This window comes from Uloborus diversus, chromosome 5 (genome assembly GCF_026930045.1).
Source record: "Uloborus diversus isolate 005 chromosome 5, Udiv.v.3.1, whole genome shotgun sequence".
Taxonomy (NCBI): Eukaryota; Metazoa; Arthropoda; class Arachnida; order Araneae; family Uloboridae; genus Uloborus; species Uloborus diversus.
The window spans coordinates 114551075-114573996 of NC_072735.1; the positions used below are offsets into that span (position 1 = coordinate 114551075).

The window sequence follows — 22922 nt, forward strand, 5'->3', positions numbered from 1 at the left end:
CACAGCAACATCAGTTTTACCTGCCTAAAATTCTTATTATATAAATTCAAACTTACGTTTATCTGTTACTAGACCCTTGCCTGTTACTAGTACCCATGGACGGATACAAGGGCAGGGTTCATACCCTTTAGGCAGAAAAAAATTCAAGCACTTTTCAAGTACTTTTCAAGGTAAAAAATTTTGTTTTCAAGGCAATATCATAAATTTGTACTAAAAATATTGTATGCAGATTTCATTTACTACAAACACATAGAAATAAGACAATAATACAAAAAGTATAGGAAAACAAAACTGTTTTTTCTACAACAAGAGACGCTTTGATGAAAGATCTACTGCGTTGAAAGTCTTTCTGAAAATGTTTGAAAAGTTCGGTCATAAAGAGAAGCAGATACCAAGAGGTTTAATTTTGAGGTTTTTCAAAGGTTGCAGCAGTCAGAGGTTTGTATATTTTCTAGAATCAGAAAATTAATACTTAAAAAAAACCCTTTCATAAGTGCTTTTAACTTTAATGGGAAGAAACTAAAATACCTAAGTTCAATGGCATTGCCAGAGAGGAGTTTTTGAAGTCACTCCCCCCCCCCCCCGGTTTCAACATTTATTTCCAGTACCATACAGTGGTTTATTACAATATAAGGGTGGTTAGGACAAAAACACTACCCAGAAAGTTATTTCAGTTTGCACTATTAAGTTCTAAAAATATTAGGTTTGCAAATCATTTATAAGTATGCAAATCAATTATTCGTATGTATTTATTAGCTGTTCAGCCAATAAGGCATTTCAACTGTCCTCGAGTAAATTTAAAAATTAGGAAGTAAGAAAAGTTTATGAAAGTCCACAGTCCAGTCTCTACACCTCAAAATATACAAAAGCAGCTTAAGCAGTGATAAATACTCTGAATGCAAACTTGAGCCTATTCAGCTTTCATTGATTAACTTGCAATAGACAATAAATGTGCAAGTTCAGATTTATAGAGCCATATTTCGGAATCGAAAAGATTTAAAAGAAGTTGACATGTATTATGACAAAAGTAGTTTTATTTTGGGAAAAAATGGGTTATTGTTGAAATTAGAATTTAAATTTAGAAAGGCAATAATATTCAGGTGTAATTGTGATTTGTGAGTTCATAAAAAATTACCTGAAAGTTTCAAAGAGCAAAATGGGGCGGGGGGGGGGGGGGGGGGGGGAATAATTTTTAAAACTAAGACCCCTATTACTTGAATATACATATGTACAACAATAACTTTTGCTATGCATACAATTCATAAAATAGTTTATTAAGTCAAAATATTCTGCATAGAAATACCATGCCCAGTGCCTGTTGATAACCAGCAACAGGCACTGGGCCTAGCTAGGCTGGTACTGGTCAATTCATTAGATCCAAATGAAGATGAAAGACCCTCCGTAAGCTATCTACCCCTTTGCTGATTAAAGCCTCTTTCAGTAAGCTCCAAGTACCCGCAGTAAAGTAGTAATTTTGAACATTTGAGGAAAAGGGGAAAATTGGAGATATAAGGAGGTAAAAGCATAAAAACGAACACTACTGGATTTCAAGTAAATAATCATAACACAACCACCCCTGTTATACACCTTATTTATTTTAGCAGACATAAAAAAATGATGTACTTATAAATAAAATTATATAAATCAACTTTATATTTAAAATACAAACTTTAAGTTAATTTGTTAGGTGCTCAACTGCTGAAATTTAAATTTAAAAAAAAAAATCTGTTATGACCAAAAATTAGGTAAAGATAATCATTCAAAACTGCAAAAATAAATAAGCAAATAATTAAACAAGACCAAGGTAATAAATTCTTTAACTCTTTAGTTATTAAAATAAAAAAATAAAATAAGCTAATCTGATGTATCAGTTACAAAATGCAAAAGGATTGAAATCTCAAACAAGGGAAGCAAATTTTCGCGAATTAAGTTTAATGTTGTCATGTTTCCCATAAAATAAACTTATATTTTACTGAAATTAAACATAAAATATGCTAATCTACGGTAGCAAATATGAAAATAACATCCGATTAGTGAATATATTTAAATATTTGCAAGATGCAAAAAGATTGAAATTTCAAACACGAGAAGCAATTTTTCGCAAAGTCTGAGTTCGTTCGACGTGGCATGTTTCCCATGAAATAAATATATTTGTTTTTCATTAAAATTAAACAAAAAATATACTAATCTAAGGTAGCATATGCGAAACTAACATTTGATTAGCCAAAATATTTAAATATTTGCAGGATGCAAAAAGATTGAAATTTCAAACACAAGAGCAATTTTCCGCGAAACCCGAGTAAGTTCAATGTTGTCATGGTTCCGAAATTAATTTCTTTGTTAATTAATGAAATTAAACAAAAAATAAACTAATCTAAGGTACCATATGTCAAAATATCTTTCGGTTGTAAAAAACATCAAAATATTTACAAGATGCAAAAGGATTGAAATCCCAAACACGAAAGCAATTTTTCGCGATATTGCATACTGAACACATGTTCAGAAAATTGCATTGGTGAAATACTTTTTTAAAACTTCTAAGCACAATTCGTTGATTTTTGAGAGAATTTAAGCACTAAGAAACTTTTTCAAGGTTTTAAAACTTTTTCAAGGTTTTCAAGCACTTGAAAATGAACTTTCTTTTTTCAAGCACTTTTCAAGGTTTTTCAAGGGCGTACGAACCCTGAAGGGAGGGGCGATGGGAGCGATCGCCCCCTCCTTGAGCCGAGAGACAGGAACTATCTTCGCGTATACTTTCGTTATTAAAATTTCAAAAGTTCAATTTCACATTGTATTCAATGGTGTTAGAAGAAAGGGAGCTCTTCCGAATTGAAGTCTTGAAAACGCAATTGTAGCCCATCTCTTTTTCCTCTGCGACCGGAACTTTCTACGGGATCTTTTTCGAAAGGGAAGTTCCAAAATCTCTATTTTAGTTGATCTTAGATGAGATTAGGGCTAGGTTCAATGGCTCACTTTGGATAATTTTCGAAAGAAACACAGCTGTAGAATACCTTTGATTACATTAGAGTAAGCTATGGGGTTTAGTACACTCCTTTGAAAGTTTTTAGAAAATAAAGTTTTATAGATTGAAGAGTAAAAAAACAATCGCTCCCTCCTTGAACATTTTCTGGATCCGTCCTTGCACAATTGTCAAAAACCTAAATTTCGGACAAAAACTTATCTGAAATTGATATTGACAACTAAATTACCTCAACAAATGATTCTTAGTTTAAGTCTTGACTCCATACATTAAAGAAAATTCTTGACCGTTATAGGTTTTTTCAAAATGTGCTATAAAAAAATCCCAAACATTTTTATTCAACAAGCTACTTGTCTGTAGAATAAAAGATAAATATAAGCTTTTATAACAGAATAAAAAGAATTTTAAATATCAGAATAGTGAAAAGATGCTAATTCCTTTGTTTTTTCTAAGCTGGAAGTACAGGGTTATACATACGTCTCAATTAATTGGCCACTAAAAAATAAAAATATATTGCCCTGCTAAGCGCAAGAAGTATTTGCACTTTTCATCGAAATTGAGTTATTTGTCATTGGTAAATATGTTTAAAAAAAAATTCTTAACATGTTGCTTCTGCAACAAATGCATGGAGGTACAAAACTTGAGGTAATTTCTTGTTTTGAATATTCGGCTGCAGACACAACTTTTGGGCTTAGGGTGGCAGAATAGTTATTATTAATGAATTAAATTTAGTCCTATTTAAAATTTTTCCCCTTCAAAGCATGTGGTAACAAAATTCCAGTTTTGAAGCTTTTTGTATATTAAGTTCATTTCAAACTTGGAATGAATGTATTCAAAACTAGAGAAGATCATCTTGATGCTGAACTACGTGGGATTTAGTTTTTTTTTTTTGAAGACCTTTTCCACCATGTACTCCCCGAACCAAGATGTAACTTTCAGGATATGGTGCAGATTCAGCTTCATAAGCTGTTAGAAACTTACGTACTTTGACATCCACAACTATGTTAAAGCATAACAAATTAATTCAAATGAGCATTTTTTTTTTAAATCAACTCAATTGGTATGATGTGTAAATTATAGTTTAATACTTTTTCAACATGAGCATCTTGGGTTAAAAAATTCCAATAAAGAAAGTGTATTTGACAATAATCTCAGAATTCCGAGATTTTGACGTCAAAAACCCAACTGTCTGTACCAAATTGGTTTTACATCACATTATGAAAGTTTCTTGATGAAAAAAAAAAATTAATAATGGTTTTGTAATTTTTAAAAGTATCAATTTTAAGTTTAAATATCATGAGTAATCTTGTCTAAAAAGTTTTAGATAAAATTGACATAAGTAATTTGAAACTGTCTATTCAAATTAAATTATTTTATTTTACCAAAGTAGTTAACAACACATAAGAATAAGGTAATATGAAGAAACAAAAGGACATCCTTGAAGCACTTTTCAGTGATACATTCTAAATAAAACACATACGTATATAAATCAATAAAAAAGAACAATGTTTTGTCACGAACATTTAAGTAAAATACAAAAAGAATTTCTAATTAAATATTTCCATGCATATACTTCCCAAAGTATTAAAACTTTTTGCAACCTAATCATAATTCCAAACCCATGATTATACAGATAATATTGATTACAGAACATTTTACATAATACTATTTTGTTGCCATATAAAAATAACTCTACATGTGCATCTCAGTTTTCATAAAAGGCTAAAACCTTCAATAAAAAAGGAGCAGCACCATTACGGGTATATAAGTGTTTGGTTTTAGAAATGAAATGTTGATCAGATTTTTTTTTTCCTCTTTTGATAGTTAGAAACTTGCTTTCTTAATCTTCCTCTTCCTCTTCAGACTCTTCTTCAGCATTCTGCAACCACTCAACAAATTTCCTAGTTTGGTCCAAAAATATGCTTTTCCCTTTTGGTGAATGAGCTTCTTTGTACCACTTGAGGATTGCGTCTTCACTCAATACATCGGCTCGGTAAAAAAGTACAAGAATTTTTTCAAATACTTTCATAAATGCCATGTTATCGTAGCAATATTCCTGAACCTTCACAAGTAGCGCAATTTCAGCTTTTGTACTGGAAGTAAAAGCTGAGAGAAGTTGAGTGTATTTTCTTAAATGCTTTACAGCTTGGTCAAGAACAAGTTCTTGGCGTTTGTTCCAATCCACAATGGTCATCAATGACGTCCAGAGCAAGACGGCAATTTCTTGTTCAGGTATTGAATTCTTTTTCATTTGCTCTTTCACAACTGATATGATTTCATCCAGAGGAACGTTGCTGGTCAATAATTCTGCAACTTGTTGATGGAGTTCTTTTTTTACACTTTTATTTTCTTGAGCTTTTAAATACTCAGCTAATTGGGTTAAACCATGGGATTTGAAGATGGAACTTAAATATTCGATTGATCTTTTGCTTGTTGGAAGAAATTCTAAAAGCCGAGAATCTAATCCAGCTTTACGAAGAGCAGCCCACACAGCATTGCTGTCTTTTTCATCTAGCCAAACTTTAAAAATTTCAATGATAAATTCCAGAGCAATGCCATCTTTAACTAAGTGATCTTGAAGTGTTTTGGAAAGAACAGTTGGACCTAGCTGACCTCCGGAGAGTAAAATAGCTGTAACTTTTCCGAGTTTTGACCTTTGTTCAGGGGTGAATCCCTTAAGAAACATGAAAATCTTTTTGAATTCATCATCTAGAGTTTTTTCCAAATACTTGTATCTCCGGATCAACTTCGTAATCACTTGTGCATGATTTTTTAGTGTTCCTAAATCATTTTCAGCAGAAAAAACACAGACATCAGCCCTACAGGTTTTCAAGGGGTCAAGATCGGGCGCGAGCGTGCCACCTGGAGCTAGAATGCCCCCAGCAATTAAAATATCAAATAGAACCTCTCCGTAACGCCTGTAATCTAATTTTGACCCCGCAGAATCTAAAAATTTAGATACCTGTTCCAGATCTGTCCCTGTTTCATTTAGGCCTTGTAAAATTGCGTCTCTGAAGCTCGCAGGGTCATACTTTTCTTTCTCGTCCCTTTTACGGGTCTTGATTCTCTGCCCCGAAAGTGTCGGTTTCTCTGTCTTCTGACTCATTAATCAAGACTGATACAGTGATTACAAATTGATGAGGGCGATAGCTTTTTTTGTATTTATTATAATAATTCAGGAAAGCTGTTATGTGGTAGATATTACAACCACCATGCGCGAGAAAAGAATTTTTGGTTACAGTTAAGGATTGAGCGTTTAGTTTTGAATAACACTTGTGCTTCTTTTAAATTTAAAATTATGATTTTAAATGTGAAGTAACATTATGGCACTATTTTACTCAATATTTATTTCATAACAAGAATTCGTTATTACGTTCTTGAAAGATAAATTAGTGAGTGTAGTCGAAGAAGAAGACTTTCCTATCTGTGTTGCCTGTCATGGAGTACGAAAAATATAAACACACGATGGGATCTTCTGACATTTGAATTTACTAATTACGAAGTTTTTGCTAAACATTCAAACAATTCTAATTGAATTCGATTTCTAATTTTGAAACAATGTCAAATTCTACAGATACGCAATCCAGTTTGTCTGCGCTTATTGCTGGAAGAGACTATTTAGAAGCTGAACTTTTAAAACTTCACAATCAACTGAAAGAGGTAAAATTTTGAAATGTACTATTAACAGATTCCTTGGTAACTGCTGTTTTGCTGTTTATTATTTATTTGGTTTTCTTATTAATATTTTGAACAAACATAGACTATATTACCTTAACTCTACGGAGGAACACCTTATTATTTTGTTTCTTTTTGAATAAAACTGATATGAAGAATCTCATATGAAGAATCTCATATCTCATCCTAACGAATTTTTATGATGATCTATGGGAGTTTTTATGCGAGCAGTTCATGGATATGTAGTGTTTATGCACAATGCAGTCTTGCATCATTTAATGAAAGTCCTCATATTTCTTCAAATATTATATATTTTTACCATCTGATTGCATGATATTTATACCACAGTGAAACTTCTCTGGAGCGACCACTCTCCGTTCCTGAAAAAAGTGGTCGTTAGGAGGTTGGTCGCTCTTGGAGGTCATTTTCGAACATGCAAATATAGCACCATAGTTGTTATTTACCTTCTTCATGCAGTGTATTTTAACCAAGAACATCATAATAGGAATGTATTTAAATGAAGAAACTTTTTTTTATATTTTAAATGTAAAATATACTTTTTACATGATTTTTCTATTTAAAAACTAATAGCTTTAAAATTCGCCTGCTTCAGATTCTTTGTTTTTCCTAAAACAACTTTAGTTTCTAGTTTAATTTTCAGCTGCAAAAATTAATTAATAATGTGTCTTTATTATTAGTGCAAGATAAGATTATCTATTTCTGTTAGAGTTTGTTGTGCTGACAGCTTTTTTTTTTTTTTTTACTGCTAATTTCCTTTCTGATTTTCCTTTCTTGTGTAAGTTCAAGACTTGTGCACGTTTCTCGAGCATGAGATTGCTTGGTTTTTCGAAATTCTAACTGCAATGTATGGTATGGTGATGAAAAACAGAGTGCGAATTCACTAAAACCAACTCTTGAGCTTTCACAGGCACTAAAAATCCATTCTGATGAAATAGGAATGCTCCCTTTTAACCCCCCCTCTCCCGTAAGCAACCAAGAAATTCCAAGAAACAACATTTTAACAAAGTTCTATTCTTATCAACCTCCCTCAATGAAAGGTGCACACTTGACTTGCCTTGAGATTTGCATTGTGCCACCTTAGCTTCCCTAGGGTCTGAAAAACGCCCTCCTTTTTATAACTTTAACGAGGACCCCATTGGACACACTGGAGAATATATTTTAATCCTTTATTCTGATTTCTATCCACCTTTGTTAATATGAGAAAACTGTTCTGTGTACATATGAACTTTATTTCCTATTACTTTTCTTCTGTTGTCTCTCTCTTTTTTTCTCTAACAAAAATTCCTATATTTTTGAATGCTGAGGTTTACAATTTGCCGGCCGTTGTGATGGGTTTCAATGGTCTTTCCCAGAGGTATTTTAACATTAACCATATACGGGGGAAATTCGGTGCCTCAGAAAAGTGGTCGTTAATGCAGGTGGTCGCTCATGAAGTTTCACTGTATTGCTTGTCAACATTACTGATTGATTGATTGATTGATTGAACGAGTTGAGTGGTTTTTGCCTGTCCTACGAGAGGAGGCTTGTACCACGGCAGGAAAAAAGGGGAGGAAGAGCTCGGGAGATGCACGGGCAGGGGAGAGAAATAAAAAAAAAATAAAAATAAACAAAAAAAAAAATAAGATAAAAAAAAAATTTAAAAAGACTCAAAAGCGATTGGAACAAGCGAGGAAAGTGCAGAAAGCACGGATGGAAGAGCAATTGGCACAAATACGAGAGATCACATGGGCGAGAGGAGCTTTGGGATCCGAGATATTGAGGCGAGTAAAAAGGGAACGACGCAGGCTAGAGAGACAGGGACATTGAAGCAGGAAATGGTCAATTGTCTCGATTTGATTGCACAGGGGACAAAGTGGGGAGACGCTGCACTTGAAACGATGGAGAGTCTTGTTGACAGGGAGAGTCCCAGTTCGAAGTCTAGTTAGGAGAACTCCAAGTTTTCTGTTAGGGGTCCAGTTGATGTAATCTTTGATGGATCCAAGGTAGGGTTTATGGTTGAAATACTTGCTGTTAATCCAGTCGCTGTTGATTTTTGACTTTAGTTCTTTTTTGTTCATGGTAATGATGTCTTCAGAGGCAATATCGTACGTGGAGCGGCTTAAAAAGGGCCCATTTCTGGCGAGGAGATCTGCTTTTTCGTTTACCGGAATTCCAAGGTGGCTTGGGACCCAAATAATGGTAATAGATTTGACTTTGTGCAGGGCTTCAACAATTGCTTCGATGGCATAAAAAATAGCTGAATGGGATTTCAGATTGAACGAAGAGAGGGCACTTAGATTGGATTTGCTGTCAGAAAAAAGAACGTAATCTTCATAGCTATTGGCGAATTCAATGATAGCAAGGGATATAGCTAGGGCTTCAGCTGTAAATATAGAGGCATTATTATCAATGATGGCCGCAGCATTGATATTATGAGAAACGTTGATGGCAGCGATACTGGTGAAATTATTATTCTTTGATCCATCTGTGCTGAGGATGATTTTACCTTGAAGAAAATTGGTTTGATATTCAGAAAAGTATGAGCGTGCTATAGTCGAGTTGATATTCTTGTCTTGGAAAGGGAGGCCATCTGAGATAATGTAAAAATTATTAATGTTGATCAGGTCTTCTTTAAATCTTTTCTTTATTATTTTGTTATAGTGAATATTGTTGTCTCTGAGATAGTCGAAGAGGCGGGGAAAGATGTGGTGATTGTCTCTTTTGAAGCGGTTATCGATACTATGTTCTTTAGTTTTGTTTGAAATAGGAGACATCCAATCAAGGGAGAAATGATGGAGGGTATACTTAATAATCATTGAAGCACGTCTGTCGCTGATACGGTTTTCATTAGCTTCCTGGTAGAGGATAGGGAGAGGAGTCCAACGAGGGAGGCCGAGAGCCCATCGAAGAGCGCTATTGTAGATCACTTCAATCTTATTGAGGCTGGAAAGGCTAGCAGCGTCGTAGACGATAGAACTGTAGTCAATTAATCCTCTAATGAGGCTATTTGCGATGATAACAAGGTTCTTAGCATTGGTGCCGCTGTTATTATTAGCTATGATTTTGAGGTAGTTAAGGCGTTGGAAAGCTTTTTTCTGAAGATTAATTATGTGGCTGTTGAATAAAAAATTGTTAGTGAAAATAACTCCAAGGAATTTCATGTTGGTTTCCCAGGGAATGGCTTTCCCATTGTAATGAAATTGGAAGTTGGGAGAATATCTTTTTCTAGAAAAATTCATGGCTACGCTTTTCTCCGGAGCAATTGTAAGTCTCCAATTTTGGGTCCACTGGGTAATATGGGAGAGGGTTTTTTCAACTTTAAGTTTAGCATTCTCTGAAGTATCTGCTTGGGAAAAAATGATGATGTCGTCAGCGTAAATAAGAATTTTTGCTCCAAAAGGGATATCTTCGAAGATATCATGCATGTAGATCATGAAAAGCAGGGGTGCCAGAACGGATCCTTGGGCAACCCCAGAAGAAAGGGTGTGGGAGGAAGAGGTGGCTCCTCTCCACCGAACTTTGATTACCCTGGCTGAAAGGAATTTATTGATCCAACACGCTGTTTTACCGCTGATGCCGCATTTCAAAAGTTTCCATGATAGGCCGTCAATCCAGATGCTATCATAAGCAGACTTAATGTCGAGTTTGATGCAAAAGATAAACTTTTTGTTTCTGCGGGCTGTTTGGATGTCTTCTGAGAATTTAGTTAAAGCAGTGTTACAGTCACGAAAAGGGAGAAAACCAAGGTGATTACTGTGAAAAAGATTTTTGGAGATGGACCACGAAACGATGCGGCGGAGAATGAGACGTTCAAATAACTTGGCGGACACAGAACCTAAGGCGATAGGTCTGTAAGAGGAGATGTCAGCAGCGGGTTTATTAGGCTTCTTTATAGGAATAATGATAGAAGTTTTCCAATTTTCGGGGATGGTGACGTTGCCCCACATGGAGTTGAGGTTCTTTAGGAGGTTGTTTTTGATTTTGTCAGGCATAAGTTTGAAGATTTTTGCGGGGATCCCGTCTTCGCCAGGGGAGGTGTTCTTCATATGGTTGATAGCAATGTTCAGTTCTTGAATGGTGAAGTTTTTATCTAAATGGTGGCTATGATTAAAGTTAAAGTCGAGTGGGATGCCAGGAAGAGACGAGCGGGAACAATAATGGAAGCAAAAAGCATTGGCTTGAGCCAGGGCGGAGGAGACAGAGGTGGTTCCAATATTGATGATGTTGTTTGACTCGGTGATCCCCTTGGATTTATTAGAGACGATGGCTTTAATCATGCGATAGGCATTTTTGCTGGAACCAAGACTATTGCATATATTGTCCCAGTAGTTGCGAGAAGCTTTTTTAATTTCTTTACGAAGATTAGCGGAGAAATTTTTATATTTGAGCCAGTCGTCACGTGAGACGTTTTTTTTTGCTTTTCGGAGGAACTTTCGTTTTTGTCCAAGAAGGAAGCTACATTTTCGGGTCCACCATGGAGGGAATTTAGATTTCTGATCTGTGTGAGTCTTCTTGTTGGTGTTGAGTGCAGTAATAAAAAGATTATGGAGCTCTTGAAAGTCAGAATTGTCCTGGAAGTTGCTATTGATGTGGTTTACTACGCGATTCCAAATATGGCTATTCTTCTTGTGAATTGTAGAGATATTGGAGGTAAAAATCTGGGAGAGGTCAATGATGATGGGGTAATGGTCTGAGTCAAAGAGGTCCGGGTGGACGTAAAACTGTAAGAGGGGGAAGAGGTCTATTGAACAAAGTGAAATATCAATAAGGGAGTGGGCGCCGGAGGGGGCCCTATGAGTAGGGGAGCTATTGTTGATAATGCATATATTGTTGTTGATAATGAAGTTGGCGAGAGAGTCAGCGTTGGGGGAGTTGGACGAGCTGCCCCAGTAATTATGATGAAGGTTGAAGTCTCCGAGAATAAAGAAGGACGTGGAGAGGGAATTTTTTAAGTTCTCAAGCCAATCTGTTTGAATTTTGCCTTTGGGAGAATAAATATTGATGATGTCAATTTGTTTGTTATTGTTCCAGATGCTGACGCCAAGAATTTCGGTATGAGGGGAATGAAACCGGTTAAGGTTAATTTCAGCAGACGGGAAGGTTCTGGGAATGATGGTCATAAGGCCGCCACCCACGCCCACTCCTCGATCTTTGCGATAAATGGTGGAATTGGAAAAAGAAAAATGGTCATTTTTGAGAAAAGTCTCTTGAAAAGCGTAAATGTTGTGATCAAAAAAAGGGGACTGATTAAAGTACGGGCGCTTATTCGAGATACTACGGCAGTTCCATTGGACTAAAGACACACCCTCAGCGACAACAAAGAACAAACAGAAAAAAAAGGCCCACCGGACCGAGGGAAGAAAAAGCGCCAAAAAGAGGGAGGGACCAAAAAGGGAGGCCCACTGTCACCGAGGACCAAGAGAGGAGGGAGGAAGGGCGGGGGTCTGGTTGGGCAGGGAAGAGCTGGGAGGACTGACTTGAAGAGAGTTGCCAGAGGTATCCATAGCATTAGAGGACGTGGGGTTAGAAGCGTTAGGAACTTTCCTGGGACGCTCAGGGCTAAGAGGCAATTTGGAAAAGATATTGGTGACCATATTTTGAATGCTAGAGAGGGTACTGTTCATTGCTTGTTCGAAGATTTTTGACTGAATTTCGACAATTTGGTTGAACTTATCCTCCATCCTCTTTAGAGCCTCGGTGAGGATACTTTCGACTTTAAGGTTTAGTTGTTCCTGGGAGTTAGGGATACCTTCTATCCTGACAACTTGGGCGAATGAATGATTTTTTTCTTTGCGGTATCTGCGCCTGGCCTCCGGAAAAGATAAACAATTGATACATTTAAATTTTAAAAAATTTGCTTCTTCGATGTACTTAGGGCAAAGTTTATCTGAGGCCAAGTGATCCCCCTGACAGAGTGCGCACCTAATGGTGTTGCTCCCGCAAGAGGCTGTAGTGTGCTGTTCAGCACAGCGGCCGCATACTGCTTCTGAATTACAATTTTTGGAGCTGTGATTATACTGAAGACATTTAGTGCAAGCCCTTGGTCTATCTATGAACAGTTCCACGTTATAGTTCGTGTACCACAATTTGATTGAGGAGGGAAGGTTGGTGCCGTAAATGGTTACTAAAACCGACTCGCTTTGGTGTTTGACTCCTTCTTTGATGTAAGAAAATCTACGAAGTTCCTTGCTGTATACTCCTTGCTCGTATAATTCAGTGGCTAATTCATTTAGGCTAACTTCGATAGGGATATTACGAAGAAGGAATCGAGTCGTGGTTCCGTCGTTCAACAGTGAACTTTCTGTAGGAATATTTAGTATCGATTTTTTTGCCAAAATTTCTTTGGCACATGCTGCGTTGTATGTTTTCACTATCATGTGATTGGTACGAGTAAAATCGATAGATTCAATTAGATTATGGTTTATGAGCGACTCTTCAAAATCTTTTTTAATAAGCAAAGGTTTATTACGGGGGAGACCGGCTGAGGGCTGGTCTTTAACTTTGAAAAGAATACAAAAATTAGAACCACCGTTGCCAGCAATGGCATCAATGGTGGTCGGGTAATCCGAAATACTTTGAAAAACATTGGGGTCGTCAATACCTGCCATGAGAATGTAAGCAGGAAAATGGTGCTGACGCAAAAGGAAAAAAAGAAAAATTTGCCTTACCTGAGCATGGAAGCGCCCGCCAAACCCAAAGACGGCAACAACTTGGGCTCCGCCGCTTGCGGGAGCAACACCCGAAAAAAAAAAGGAAAACGCACGCACAAAAAAGCAAACTAGACGAGGAGGGAGTCCCAGAAACAAGAGGGAGACGCCATAAGCAGCCTAAAAAAGGAAAAAAAACTACAAAAAGAAAAAGGGCCAAACACCCGGCCCGTGCATCTCCCGGCTGCAACGCAGCAACCACTACACACGAGAGCTACTACTAAACTGCCACTGCCACAGACCCACGAGGAAGAGAACAGTTCGACACGATCGTAAACATGTCATAAACAAAACTTCAAAAGATTACTGAAAATGGCAGTTCATCAGAGTGAAAACGCATGAATGTTATGCAGAAGGGGAGTATGCTGTCCCTCTCGGCAGGGGGACAAATCCACTCTATTTCTGCACTTCTTTCATTAAAATTAGATATAAAAACTTTTTGAGGGATTGGAGTGTCAATTTTCACCGGAATTTCTGGACTGTAAATGTATGTGTATTTAAGTAGTTTATTGAAGTTCTTTTACTTTGAAAAAGGTTAAAATAAAATATGATTTGTTTTCTATCTGGAATGTCTCTGCTCCTCACATTGAAGTTTGATTGGCTCTTTAGGGGAACCAAACAGTTAGATCACACTCTCTTAAGGTGTAAAATTTTGCTCTTATTTCTAAGTGATATAATCTTGGTACTTAAATATTTTGGTCTTATTTGTTTATGATTGTTACTTTTGTATCATGATCTTTTTAAATATAAAATAGATGTATGGTCAATTTGTGATAGCTCGAACCTAAAGGGATCGACAAAACACTTCGACTTATCGGAAGTTCGACTTACCGCTAGTTTCAGTTTTCGGCATTTTAATATTAAAAACCATCGATTATTTTAATTAATCTGTGCACATAACAGACAAAACTGCGGAACTTAAAATGTTTAAGCACAGTATGCACTGTTTGATCAAAAATATTGAGAGAAAAAATTCAAAAGCATGGGTTTGATTTCAATACTGCCGGAACCACTTGAATAGAGCTGATTCTACTTCAGGAAAGGTGCACATCTTCATTTGTTTCAAATTCGGATTCATGGATTTTATTGCTTTATAAGTTTCTCTCTTTTTCTTTTGATATCATTGACAGAGTACTTTTTTAGACATCTTTAACAGTAAAGAATACTCAGTCTGTCTCAGGAACTTATCAGCAAATGATCGAACTAAAGAATGAAGAGGAACGCATCTTAACTTAGGTCAGCCTTTAAATAAAAGACTTGACAACTTGGTAGCTTAAAAGCAAATTCGTAGTCCAGCAACATGTCAAAGTGTAAACAGTACAGTATAGCAAAAGAAAACAAGCTAACTCATTTCCGCAAGTGTAACTCCTTTATTGTTCAGTTCTCAAAAGGTGGGAACAAAAAAGTTAATTCTGAGCAATTTTTAAAATTTTGAAATTTGACATCAATTTTGTTTTTATTGCATAGTATGTACACCTAGAACATCATATACAAACATGAAAAGACAGCAGGTATTTATAAAAATTAATAAATAGCAAATTTAATGATCTGTCTGTAGGTAACAGATTTTGGACATTGTTATCCAGTAGGTAACGGATTTTGGACATCACCATAATGTAAGTTTCACAGTTTTTGAACTTTTCCAATGAAAATTTTATCTATTTTTAAATTCTGCAATGAAAAATAAAGGAGTTAAAGTACTTGAATGACTTTAAATACTGGCTTTTAAATAATAAAATTTTGTTATAGTTTTGTAGAATCCGAAAAAAAAGCCAACCATTTTGCCAGCGCAGGTGATGAAATCACCAAACCTGACACTATTGGCGAAAACCGGAATTCCCCGCTGGTTACCCTTCGCTTATCGTATGCTGTGAATTGTCGCCAATCGGAGTTTGCTTGGCGATTTTTGTGCCGTTTTGTTTATTTAAATACCTTTGTTACGATCAAAACTTGTGTTCCTACTGTTATTAATGTAATGTTCAATGCATAACGTATTAATTCTGCAAAATGTCAATGGATTGAAGAAATCAACATTATATTAGCCTTTTTTATTAATGTTACAAGACAGAAGAGCATTTAAAATAATGAATAAATGGACAGAATTATCGGCGTCTAGATCGTAATGCAATTTGGACATCTCACATATATGATATGTTTAAGAAAAATGATTTTGCTTCAAAGATACTGCATAAAAACATATGAAAACACTTTAAAATAATTGACAATTGATTTTGAGGATCGAAAAATAGCTTTAAAACATATAAATCATATTTTAGTTCTCAAATAATAGCATTGTCCAGATCGTAATTTTTGGACATACATCAAAATTTCCAACTTCCATTTTTTCTAAAATTGTTTACGAAATAAATAATCTGTCTTTAATTTTTTTAATTTGTGGAAAATATTATCAAAAGACTTTTCAGTTTGAGATTAATACCCTTAATTTTTTTTGAAATGTATGGAAATAATTTTTTTTTTAAATGGTATATGAGCTCGTGTAATGTTTTGGAATGTCCAAAATTGTGCCTTTTAGCAAAGAAAATATTTTTTTAAGGGCATTTGAAGAGCATTTTTTCCATAATTTATGTCAATTCTTGTCTCTGTAAAGTATTATAATTTAACTCAAAAATTTTTGAGTTAATTAAAATGAAAGTTATTCGGTGTTGAAGCTCCAAAGTTGAGGTCTGTGTTTGCTCCCACCTTTTGATAAGTGCTCTTTCGCACCTTGACTCAACAGGTGCTCTTCTTGCTTTAGAGGTCTATCGTGCAGGAATTGCAAGTGAAGGTGAATTAATTTTTCTCTCACAGTCACTTGGTTTTTCTTTCTTTCTTTTTTTTCCCGTTCTTTCGAAATAAATTTAGAGTCATCTTTGAAAAAACTTTGAGTTAAAGGAAGTTAAATTCAAGATATTGAGAATAATTTGCATGGAATTAAAGACAAAGGGCTCGTGACTTGATAAAAACTTCAAGTTATAGTAATGTTTGAGTTATCTTGAATTGACTGTATTTTTTTTTCTTTCCAAGTATAACGTAACTATGACTGAGCCTCTTGTGGATGGTGAAGGATATCCCCGCAGTGATGTAGATGTGTATGCAGTTCGTCATATCAGACATCAAATTATATGTAACTACTTATTTTCTTGAACCATTTCATAAACAATTTTCATTATTTAAAAATTATATGTGATCTTTTCAAGCAATTTGGATGCAGTATGCTTTTAAAACAGAGACTTTTAAATTGATATTTATTTCTTAAAATTACATTTATTTTTTAAACTTATATGTACAATGGGCATGCTTAACCTTTAGGCTACGGCAACTATACAATTATCTTTTCCCTCTCCCTACGGCTCAAAGCTTTCTTAGTTCCTTCCCCCCCCGAATAGGACAGCATAAAGGGGGCGATGTCCACTTCGACCGCTGAGCTCTCCGCAATACAGGGTTACTATAGTGGGACACTATACTTGGCTAGTCATCACTTATTCAATGGTTTGAAAATAATTTTTTTCCCTCCTTGTTCCTTATGGGGTTCTCTAGGTTTAGATTTTCTGTAAGTATATTTGGTTCAGTTTTAAAATTGAAATCACTGAAATAACGCTTCTCATCTAACCTAAGGCTAACGACAACAAAATAATAAATATCAAACTCTATTTGTGAGGTAGACCACTGGATTCAATAAATGCCAGATGTCCTTATCTATGCGCTAAAATGCGGAGGTAAATAGCGTTCAACTGAGACCAAAGCCATTGTAAATACAATGTAGAATACCTTAGATTCAAGGGAGGCAAATTTGCTTTTCAGCTTGGCTATTCAGAAAAATGATGACACTAATACGTGTGTCCAAGAAAGAATCCACAATAATAGCGAACAATTCCTTGGTTTGCTTTTCTGAGCAGGTGCAAGCGGAATATGCTTGAACACCGTATTCATTTACATAAAGAACGTTAGCGCTTATCTATCTTTTAGAGCATGCAAGGCATTCTTTTTTGTATATGAAGCTGGCGTTTCAAAGTCAATCACTGTCGAGTGAGATAATATGGAGAGACAGCCTACAAATCCCCTGATATCCCCATTCACTCTTTCTTCTAATTGTGGTTGAAATACCTCTAGTAATTGTTGAAGGATTAAGTTCCGCTCCCTTCACAAAGCACAAGAAATATATCTGGGCAAATTTGTTTTAGATTCCAAGTCTTTCCTCTTTTCAACATTTCCTATTTATGTACTATCTTTATAATACATTTTCACTACCCAGTACGTTGTTATTTGTGAGTAAGAGAAGATAAGTAAAAAAAAAAAAAAAATACGCATGAGTAAACAGAAAACCAACCTCTTTCTTTCATTTTTTACTGGCATAAACAGTTCCAAATGTAAGAATTAATTAACAGAAAAAAAAAATAAACAGACATTAGACTCTCATTGAAAACTGAGTAAGATATATCAGGTGCTCTTATAAATCTTTTCACCTAACCTCTCTTTTTTTTTTTTTTTTTTGCGCAAGGAAGAAAGAGGAGCAACCGACTTTGACTAAAAAATTAACATTTTAAGCCCCTTAAATACAAACAGGGGGAAAACTGAATGCACAAATTTATACTTTATTAACTGCTTTATAAGGCCATAACGTTTAAGAATTCCTAAGTTGAACCATAAAATTAAAAAATTCAGCGAAAAAAAAATCCTCGTAAACGTGCCCTGGTGTACCATACTTATTTTGTTTCATTCAGCATATCCTTAGTCCTTTTGACTTTCTACTGAAATAATATTCGCTATAGACAAAATATCAAGGAAATACATTTATATTTTCTAAAATATCAAAATTAAGTTTTTATGCTTTTCACTCAATAAGTGATCAATTAGATAGATTTTGAGGTGTAGCGAAGGGGGGGGGGGGGAAACACCCCTCAGAGCCCTTGATTTTACATTCTTGCCATCCCTAGTGCAATAACTTTTACATATGAAAAGGCTCGTTTTGAACAGAAAACCCTCTCTAGAAGATAATTCTGGCTGTGCTAGTGACTCTTTTTATAATTAAAAAAAAAATGAGCATTTAGTCTAACTTTCAATTTTCAAACCAAAAGATTCACGACACAGATTCTTAATTGAACCTCTCTTTCAAATTTATTGATTTTAGAATGTTTTCCATGTTTTGTTGAAACGGTATTACAAATAATTTTCAGTTAAAATGTAAATAAAGAAATAAATGAAAAGTGGCAAATCGCAAATTGATAAGTTGTTTCTTATTCAGCATGATATTCATTTTCGAAAAGTTAGCAAAATAAGATATGCTTTTCAAGTGTTTAATTATTTTTATAAAACCATAACAAAAGAAATATTTTGGAGAATGATGTTTCTTGCGCTCTGCTCCCTAAATATCTACACTGCTTAAACTAAATAGGTGTTTTGTACTCAGTAAAATATGCTGTTATTAATTATAGGAAGCCTTACTATTGGGTTATTAAACAGAAAAAGGCTATCAAAAATTTTTCTTTCCTTCAAGTATTTTACTTCTGCTTAACTTTCTCCCCTCTTTTTCGAAACTTCGCCACACATTCCTTCACTGGGAACAAAACTATGCCAAACGCCTCTGATTGACAGACCCCCAAAAGGGGTGTAGTGCGTTTCATTCATTTTCTCCCTGCGTAGGCGTGTGTGAAAGGATTATCAACTGCGGGAAGTAACTGGAGGGGGAAGGGAAGGACTGGTACAGACGTTGTACCACAGCCGTAGGAAGAGAACACTTTTTGTCGGTACAGCATATGTACCGCCGTTGGCTAAAGGTTAATATTTTTGTGTCAACTGATGGCTGAAGCAGTGTTAATTTCTTAGTGCCCTTTTTTCTATTAATGTATATAAAACTTGTACTGCAACGAGCCTAATCTGTCGATAATTTTCTTTACACCTTCCTTTTACTGTAATGCCTTATAATTTCCCGTTTATTTTCATTTAAAATAAAAGTTCTTCACAAAATGGCTATTAATTAACTTTAAAAAACATAATTAACTTAATAGTGCCCAATTATGTCGACTTACCAGGCTTGGAGTAATCGCCGATTACGTAACCATAATCTACATAATCGATTACATTTTTGTGTAATCATAATTTGGGAATGAGACTCTCGTAATCTTGTTCTTGTAATTTTAATCAACTGTTTCTTGCATAATGGTAACCGCAATCTAAATTTCAATAATCATAATTTAGCCTTATCATGTAATCTTGACTTGCTGCTAGTGAAAACTTATTAGCTGAGATTCTACAATGGTATAAATGAGATGGCATCTGGACAGCGGAGAAGATAAGACTTCAATCAAATGTAAAAAGGAGGGCCTTTGGGCACTGCTGACGGTTGTCAAAATGAGGATCATAAACAAAATGTATCGTAAGTGGTTTATACTAAGTGCCATTGACAGGGACCCTGCAAGAACGTCTGTCTCCCGGGGTTTTAGGATTGGTCATCAATTTTCCTTTTCATTACTCAATGACAGGCACACAAGCGAAGCTACTGCCTCGGAAAAAGAACAATATGAACAGTACTAGCAAGCCTGGATTTATGTAAAAGCTAAGCAAGCTATAGCTTAAGGCCCCCGCTTTGTTAGGAACTCCGAATTCCCGGGAATTAGCATGATTTGTTCCAGAAAAAAAAAGAAAAGTACTTTAAAAAATAAATTTCATTTTCTATTACTTGAAAATTTGGAAAAGTAGCTACAAACCACAAATGGGAAAATAAGTTAGAAATTCTTTTGTTATTGCTTGCTTTCATCTTACTTCTGCATATTCTCAATCTGTTTAGCATGGGAATAAAATGCACTACCTCTTTTCCTTTTCATTCTCTGCCCCCACTTGCAACTTTGTCATGAGAAATCAATAGTTTCTTTTTTCTTTGAAAATACATGTTTCTTACTAAGTTAGAACTGGACTGTAAAATTTACAATCAAGTACTAAAATATCAGAGACTGGAAAGTACGAATAAAGTGCATTAAATAATTTTAATTGTTCTAGAGTCCTTGAAAAAAATTAGAAAAGTCTTTGAAAATCCTAAGTAAAGTGGGCTCCAATTTTATTGCTTAACAAGTGTATAAATTTTGAATGAATCAAATGGGCAGTGAAGGGCGTCCATATAGGGGGCAAGTGGGGGCTCAAGCCCCCCCCCCTTGAAATTAGAACTTTCATGCTTTTAGTACTTTTTTCTTTGCAAAACTGTAAAAACATTTCTTCTCCAGCAATTAATGAATAAGTTATTAAAATTGTTAAATTTTAATAACTTTAATCTGTACTGAAATCGGTTTCTATGGGGAAAATATCCTGCTAAACCATGGGGAAAATATCTGAGCCCCCCCTCCCTTAAAATTTTGCATATGAGCACCCTTGTGGGCAGTATGTTACTCACTTGTTACCTATTTCCTAAATCTGTACACCATTTCTTTTAAAGAATTTTTTAGTTTTAATCATTTTATATTTGATTCATTGTTCAATTTGCCAACATTTCTGGGTTGGAGGTGCGATTAAAAACTAATTGTACCATACCGAATTCCAATGTGAGCAAGTAACAATGCATTTGCTTTTTCTCTTCCTGCGCGCTTTCTTTCTATCAACTGCTGTCATTGATTTGTCGAATCAAAAACAATTTTTACTGTGTATTATCTTAATTTGCGAAGAGTAAATAACTGTCCTGATATTTTTATAGTTCCAACTACATCTTATAATGCTTAAAATTTTGAATTTTCTATCTATTTTTCAAAATTTCCTCCGGGGGAGAAAACCTTCGATTGAGGATATTCTATACTCCACTTAAAGGGGAGTCCTGGGTCACTCTCTTGATACTATTCCCTCTCTGAAGGTCAATCTAAAAAGGACATCAAGGAAAACACATTAAAACACAATCAAAAAAGTAAAAGCATTGCTGTATGTATCAGAGGAAACAGACAAATATAGTAAAGGGGAAAAAAATTAAAAAATCTCTTAAACCACTGAGAGAAACGTTGTTCAAACTTCAAAAGGGGCCCCCATACCTGAAATATCTTAGGGCCCCATTAAGTCTAAATCCTGCCCTGAGTACTAGCATATATTTTCGCTTCGAGAATGTTTTGAAAAACAGTATAACCTTTCGGTGTTTTTTTACTTTCATTCACAGAAGCCGTGGCATCAAAACTGCCTTCAAAAAGAAAAGGAAAAAAGAACCTGTTCACACTTCCAAAAGTGTTGATTCTTTCATAAAAGAGAAAATTGAAAGCAAACTAAAATCATAATTTTTGAACTATGACGTAGTTACTGCAAACCAGCAATGTGAATAATATATGTGCATGCATTTTTCTCCCATGAGTCTGTAATCGTAATCAAAATCGTAATCGGCACATAATAATTCTACTCGATTACATTTTTTAAATAATCTAATCATTGCTGTAATTGCAATTACGTTTTGGCAGAGGATTGTAAAAGTAATTGTAATCTCCTATTTGTCAAGCTTGTAATCATAATCGTAATCCATTACCATAGGCGGATTTAGGACTGAGTTCCTGGGGGGGCAGGACTTTTTTTTTTGGAGCAACATTTTTAATTGCCCCCCCCCTCTCCCATGTTTCTGTCTGTTTTCTGTGATTCATAAGGCCATTCTTTACTTTTTTATGTGTCATTTTCATTACTGTGTGTAATCATGCTGTCCTTTTTGAATTGACCTTAAAAGAGCTGGTATTAAGAGAGTGACGCAGGGCTCCCTTTTAAGTGGGATATAGAATATCTCTAATTTTAGGGGGCCCCGGGGTTACTCCCCCGGAGGAAATTATATAAAATGGATATAAAATTCTGCATTTTGATGTCTTATAAGGGTTAATTGGAAATAATAGACAAATATTTTTTTTAAAAAGTTTTATACTTTAAAAGTGCTTTGTGAGATGCAAGTTAATACTTTAAAAGAAATGAGATTCAGAGAATAGGTATCAAGAGAGTACTACCTCTTGATGGCTGAATTTGACACATTTTGGCATTCCTCCCCCTACAATTTGTTAGAAATTTTAAAATTTAAGGGTTAGCCACACATTTAAAAATATTCAAGGTTTCCAAATACTTGAAAATGAAATTAGTTTTTCAAGCACTTTCCATTTTTTTAAGGAATGAATCACAATTTTTTGGGAGTTAGGGGCCCACTTCAAAGCAAGGGCCCTAAGTTATAGCTTGTTTATCTTATAGGCAAATCCAGCCCTGCATGTAATTCATTCTTACCTGCAGATTTTTGTTTGATTTTTTGTAATTGTAACGAAAATTCGTCAGTTTTTACAGTTTAAGGATTTTTATGATGTTACCAATCTGTGTAAGGTTTTTATCGGTTTTTATCAAATTTCAGCAAATTTTTCCAAAACTTTTGATGACTGAATTACTCAGATTTCAATAATGACAATAACTGTCTAATTTAGACTTAGATGATTATGACTTACCTTAATTTTTTAGAAAGTAAGGAAAATGGTACTTCCCCTCTAAGTAAAAAGATTCAATTAATCAGAACGTTCAGATAACTGAAGTTTATTCAGTTTGCGATAGTATTTACTTTTCTTTCTCAAAAAAAAAAAAAAAAA

The 22922-nt window shown here is 35.0% G+C and overlaps 2 protein-coding genes across 2 annotated transcripts in view; one reads left to right on the forward strand and one right to left on the reverse strand.

Moving 5' to 3' along the window:
- Positions 1–4337: 4337 nt before the first annotated feature.
- On the reverse strand, positions 4338–6202 carry LOC129222232 (eIF5-mimic protein 2-like). Its single transcript, XM_054856712.1, has one exon. It carries the CDS (start codon positions 6084–6086, stop codon positions 4821–4823), a length of 1266 nt encoding a protein of 421 aa, XP_054712687.1. The 5' UTR covers positions 6087–6202; the 3' UTR covers positions 4338–4820.
- Positions 6203–6473: 271 nt separating this feature from the next.
- LOC129222076 (26S proteasome non-ATPase regulatory subunit 9-like) overlaps positions 6474–22922 on the forward strand; it is a 39013-nt gene continuing 22564 nt past the window's right edge. The window contains exons 1-2 of the mRNA XM_054856507.1: positions 6474–6640; positions 16387–16486. Of these exons, the coding sequence (XP_054712482.1) occupies positions 6539–6640; positions 16387–16486 (202 nt within the window). The 5' untranslated portion in view covers positions 6474–6538. The remainder of the gene's footprint in view (positions 6641–16386; positions 16487–22922) is intronic.